The sequence below is a fragment of the Calliphora vicina genome, chromosome 3 (assembly GCF_958450345.1).
Source record: "Calliphora vicina chromosome 3, idCalVici1.1, whole genome shotgun sequence".
NCBI lineage: Eukaryota > Metazoa > Arthropoda > Insecta > Diptera > Calliphoridae > Calliphora > Calliphora vicina.
This window is the reverse complement of record NC_088782.1, coordinates 19827986-19833681: the sequence shown is the minus strand read 5'-3', so window position 1 is coordinate 19833681 and position 5696 is coordinate 19827986. Positions and strand designations below refer to the sequence as shown.

At 35.0% G+C, this 5696-nt stretch overlaps 1 protein-coding gene across 1 annotated transcript; it reads left to right on the top strand.

Moving 5' to 3' along the window:
- Window positions 1–2303: 2303 nt before the first annotated feature.
- Window positions 2304–5387, top strand: LOC135954146 (uncharacterized). Its single transcript, XM_065504219.1, has 2 exons — window positions 2304–2342; window positions 4392–5387. Exons 1-2 carry the CDS (start codon window positions 2304–2306, stop codon window positions 5385–5387), a joined length of 1035 nt encoding a protein of 344 aa, XP_065360291.1.
- Window positions 5388–5696: the final 309 nt, after the last annotated feature.

The window sequence follows — 5696 nt, the reverse complement described above, 5'->3', positions numbered from 1 at the left end:
TGGTTGGCCATTCTTGACCAATATAAACGAAATAGCTGTGTAGGTGGGACATTCTCCAATTTTATTATATCATTTGCTATATCCCCATCTCCTGTGTAATCGCCTGTATCTTCCAATCTAAAATTGGTTGCTCATTTTGGTTCCACCACAGAAGTATTAGCCAAATTCATACGAATCAAAATCTAGTTCTATGTCAGTTTCCTTCCCCTATAAAATAATAAAATTATTGCTTTTAGTAAGATGCTGTTATTTAGTAAAGAAAACAGTCCTTAACTTCTTTATGAAGGTTGTCATACAAGAGTTAAATGGATTTCCATTACACATTAATTTTCGGTTAAACTGTAATTATTTTTGAGAAGTCTTTTTATATATATACATTTTTTAAAATTTTCTTCCCTCTTTTTGCATTCCTCTTTAATTTAACATATTATTAATAAATAAATTTATGCCATATAAATTTTTAGAAATACCAAAATAACCAGTAGTAGGCTTAATTACTTAGTATAACAGAAATATTTAAAAAAAAACAATAAAAATAGAAGATGTAAATATTATAAATAAACATAATAATTAATGTTAATGCCCTTTTTTATTAATTAATAACAGTCGTAACATTAATGCAGTAAATAAATAAATATTTGAAAGAAAAAAAAAACCAACCAAAATTACTAGATTTTTATCTCACAACATCTTACGAGGCAGACAACTTTGAGACAGTAGTATCAGGTTTCAATTGAAATATCAAGTCGAACAAAAATAAAAGAGTTTTTAAAGTCAAGAGTCAAATTAAATTTAAAAATGAGACTAATTCCTTAAAGGTTTTATAAAAGCAATTAGTGTTAAGCATCGCACAGTGGTTTATAAATATTTAAAATATTGGAAATAATTCGGACTGTATTGTCAGGGTAAAAAAAATTATCTATTGAAAGAGTTCTTTAATCTCGAAATATAGAACGATCATTAGTTTACGCCAACAATATTATAGGCAGACTTGCCAGTCTTGGGCATATGCCCTCAATGATAGGATAGAAAATCTGTGCTTCATTATTTCATCTACATTTAAAAAAGTTTAATATTTGAAATGAATTAAACTCTTAAAGTTATGGTCTTTTAAAAGTTGAAAATTTAAAAAGAGTTTTTTCCATTAACTAATATATAGTACATACTAACATACAGATTAAATCCAACATAAATTAGAGTCACTAAATGTATGGATTTGTATATAGCCTATACAAAATTGTGTTGATACTTTAATTGAAACCAAAATTTATCGATTTGCGGAATGTTTTTTAAATCTTTAGCTTTTATTTTGAAACATTTGTACAATATAAATTTATTCGCAGTATTGGTCATTGTTAGCAGTGACCTTCTCCCATCTTTCTGACAACATATGGAATCCGAGACAAAAAAACTACTCATCTTTTGAAGCCAATAACAAATTAAGTCAATATCGGATACTCTGTTCCAAAGTGAATCATATACCAGAGAGAACGTTCTGCATCCTTCGAAACAAATAGTAGTCGGACGGGGCATGGTATGGACTATAAAGCGGATGAGGCAAAACTTCCCAACCACTTCATTCTAAATATTTTTTAACAGGTATTGCAACAACGGTTTCATGTATGGCCGGATATTATGGGCATTTTTCGGTCATTGATCGCTTCTAACGAATCAGTTGCATTCACTACAGGTTTTCTGTGATGGTCTGGTATGATTTCAGAAGCTCATAATAGAATGGATCCTCCCACCAAATACAGACAATTGCCTTAGCGCTGATGATATATGGCTATGATGTCGATTCGGTTGGTTGGCCCGGCTTCACATACGATCTCTTACGCTTCGGGTTATCGTAATGGATCCATTGTTCATTGTATAGCGATCAAACATCATTTCGGATATGCAAATTCGTCTTTCAAGGTATCTCGGCTTTCGCATGGTACCCAATTTCCCTGCTTCTGCATGAATCCTGCTGCTAGCAAACTTTTTGAAATTGTTGCTTGAGTAGCTCTCAATGATTTTCCAAGCTCTTGTTGAGCTTGACAACAATCTTCATGGAATAATGCCTACAATTCTTGATCTTCAAACTTTTTTGGCTGGTCTGACCGATCTTTGTTTTGCGTGTCAAAATCATCACTTCTGAACGTAAGAAACCATCTTTCGCACGTTGAAACCGATGGAACACATGCGGGATGGCGTATCTTTTGAACGTTTTTTTTTTGCTTCAAAAATTTCGAATTTTGTACCCACGAATCATCATATGCGGGATGTTTTGCTTTACTTCTTTAATTTTGAAAAAAAGAAAAATGTCTATGCAGCACATTGATTACTCACCAAAGTTTATGGTGAATGTGTTCCATCGATTTCAACGTGCGAGAGATGGTTTGTGCGGTTCAGAAGTAGTAGGCCTGCCTAGCAAGTTTGAAGACCAAGAATTGGAAGCATTATTCCATGAAAATAGTTGTCAAACTCAACAAGAGCTTGCAGAATAATTGGGAGCTACTCAAGCAGCAAAACTTTTGCGAGTATCAGGATTCATCCAAAAGCAAGGAAATAGGATATCATACGAATTGAAGACGAGAGACCTTAAAAGACGAATTTGGATAACTGAAGTGACGTTTGATCGCTATAAAAGAAAATCGTTTTGGTACCAAATCATTACTTCCAATGAAAAATGGATCAATTACGATAACCCGAAGCGTAAGAGATCGTATGTGAAGCACATCCGAACCAGCCGAAGCGTTACCAAAGCCAAATATCCATGGCGCTAAGTTAATGCTCTGTATTTAGTGGGATCAAAAGGGTTCTATCTATTATGAGCTGCCTATCTATGAACGTAATATATAGTCCAGACCATGTCCCGTTAGGGTATTATTTGTTTCGGTCGATGTGATATGCTCTCTCTCTGGGATACTCTTCACTTTGGAACTGAGTCTCCGAAATTGGCTTGGATCGTTCTTGGCTTTAAAACTTGTGGAAAGATTAAGATTTATCTCTTTCGTCCAGATGCACAGTGAATAAATTATGAATTTAACTTAGTTAACCATTTACCAGAACACATAGGACATTTACATTGTGGACCGTCGCCATAATGATCTGCATTGGAAATTACTTCCACTCTTTGTGCAGGCGAGAGGAAAGAGGCAATATTTAAAGACGAGTGGCGAATGTACTTGGCCTTGAGGAAGTCCTTGCTTAACTCTTTGGGATTTTTGGCATTTGTTCTTCGTTTCTTCCTTTTCGCATTATATTCTAGTTAAAGATAACTGTAGCTTTCTGAAAAATTAAAACGTTATAAATTAAAAATAAAACAAAATCAAAATAATTTTACACCTTGCTAGCTTTTAGCACAGACCTTAACTTGCAGCCGCAAAATAACAAATGTTTATGGACATAAAAAAAGAAACCCACATCTCTACATGGAGGCCTAACTAAGTTAATTTCTAATTAAACCAATAAATTCATTCAACAACTTTGTTAAATTTTGTGGTTATTTTTTTGTATTTTTTAATCATTAACATTTTTGATTAATTTTCTAATTTAGTACCAACATCAATTTACATGTTGTTTATTTAACCTACATGATTTCGAAAACAGTATTTAAGATCATTTAAATGTAGTTTTTATGTTTTTAGAATTTACAACAAATAAACACGAAGAGAAAAAAACTGAACTTGACATTGAAACGAAAACAACATCTATGGCAGACAGTTAAAAGCCGGTAAAGCCTAGACAAGACTTCTTAAATATTAAAACACAACATTACAACGAGATTAATGACCGAAACTGTGTTTTTAATTTTAACTGCAGATCTTAAAACAAAAAAATAATAAAACGTTTAATTTGAATTCTCTTTTGGGTATCAACAAATAAAACGTAAAGAAATATCTGAAACTGGTTAAGCTTACAGAGAAAAAAAAACTACCAACAATTTCGGTAACCAAGTCTATGATGGACATTGCAAAATCATGAATATTTGATTGAAAATGTCTTTTTTTTGGGGGGAAAAAATGCACAGCAGCAGCTCTTAATAATAAAAAATTATGACTTAAGAGTAAGAGAAGAGAATTTGGTCTTTTGGTTTTTTAATTTCTGTGTTATTACCAAAATTTATAGTGATTTTTTTATTAATAAAACTTTATGATGAAAAATGTAAAAGATTCGGGTATAAATATTCAACGTAAACTGTTTAGTATCATCATTCACAGCTCTATTGTAGAATTGATAACAACTTATCAAAATATTAAACATTATTAACAAAACACAATGGTAAGTTGAAAATTCAAATCTTACTACTAATGTACTGGCCTCATTTTGGATTACCAGAGCCAGCATTAAGTAGCATCTAAATTCTCTTTGCTAAAATGTAATAATATTGCTTTATCTTGTTTTAGAAATTCTTCATTATTGCTGTTTGCGCTATTGCAGCCGTATCGGCTGATGTCTCCCATTTGACTGGCCATGGCTACAATTACGACAAACCCTCTCCAGTTTTTGATGTGCCACAACAGGCTCCCTCTTATCAGCAACAACAGTCTGCTCCTGCACCTTCCAACGAATACTTGCCTCCTCAACCTCAATACCAAGCACCAGTTCATCATCAAGAGCTCTCAGCTCCTATCCCAGCCCCTGCTCCTACCAACGAATATTTGCCTCCCCAGCCTCAATACTCCGCACCAGCTCCAGTTTATCAACAACAGCTTTCTGCACCTATACCAGCCCCAGCTCCTTCCAACGAATACTTGCCTCCTCAGCCTCAATACCAAGCCCCAGTTCATCATCAAGAACTGTCAGCTCCTATTCCAGCTCCAGCTCCTTCCAATGAATACTTGCCTCCTCAGCCTCAATACCAAGCTCCAGTTCATCATCAAGAACTCTCAGCTCCCATCCCAGCTCCTGCACCCTCCAACAAATACTTGCCTCCTCAACCTCAATACCAAGCCCCAGTTCATCATCAAGAACTCTCAGCACCCATCCCAGCTCCTGCACCCTCCAACGAATACTTGCCTCCTCAACCTCAATATCAAGCCCCAGTTCATCAACAGCAATTGTCGGCACCCATCCCAGCCCCTGCACCCTCCAACGAATACTTGCCTCCTCAGCCACAATACTCTGCCCCAGCTCCTGTCTACCAACAACAACTCTCCGCTCCCATCCCAGCTCCCACCAACGAATACTTACCTCCTCAGCCACAATACTCTGCTCCAGCTCCCGTCTACCAGCAACAACAGTCTGCACCAGCTCCATCCAACGAATACTTGCCCCCCACCCACCAGCACCATCAACAACAACATCATCATGAGCATCATCATGAATCTCAAAGCCAAGCTGGTGGCTACCATTACGATGCTCCCGCTAAACGTTTCCGTTACCGTTATCGTTTCTTGTAAGTTTTTCCAGAGTCTGCTGAAAAGCAAAGCAACACTTGTTAAATTAACAAGTTAATATAAGTATTTTTCTGTTTTACACATTTCTGTTGATCGATGTTTTGTTATACGATAAGTTTTAGTACAATTTAATTAAAGAAAATAAATGTTTTTATATAAAAAAAACTCATGGAAAATTATTATTATCACAATCATTACACACAATCTGTGGAAAATGTTTGGTTCCAGTCCTTAACAAAATCCTTAAACATGTTAATCTATAAATCACAAAAGCTAATTAAAAAAAGTGCCGCGTTGAGGAATATATTGGCC

Bases quoted from the DNA above. Each gene is read 5' to 3' on its own strand.
- LOC135954146 (XM_065504219.1), top strand. From the start codon at position 2,304: ATGTCTATGCAGCACATTGATTACTCACCAAAGTTTATG. The intron at 2,343-4,391 runs GTGAATGTGTTC...ATCTTGTTTTAG, and splicing joins ATTACTCACCAAAGTTTATG to AAATTCTTCATTATTGCTGT.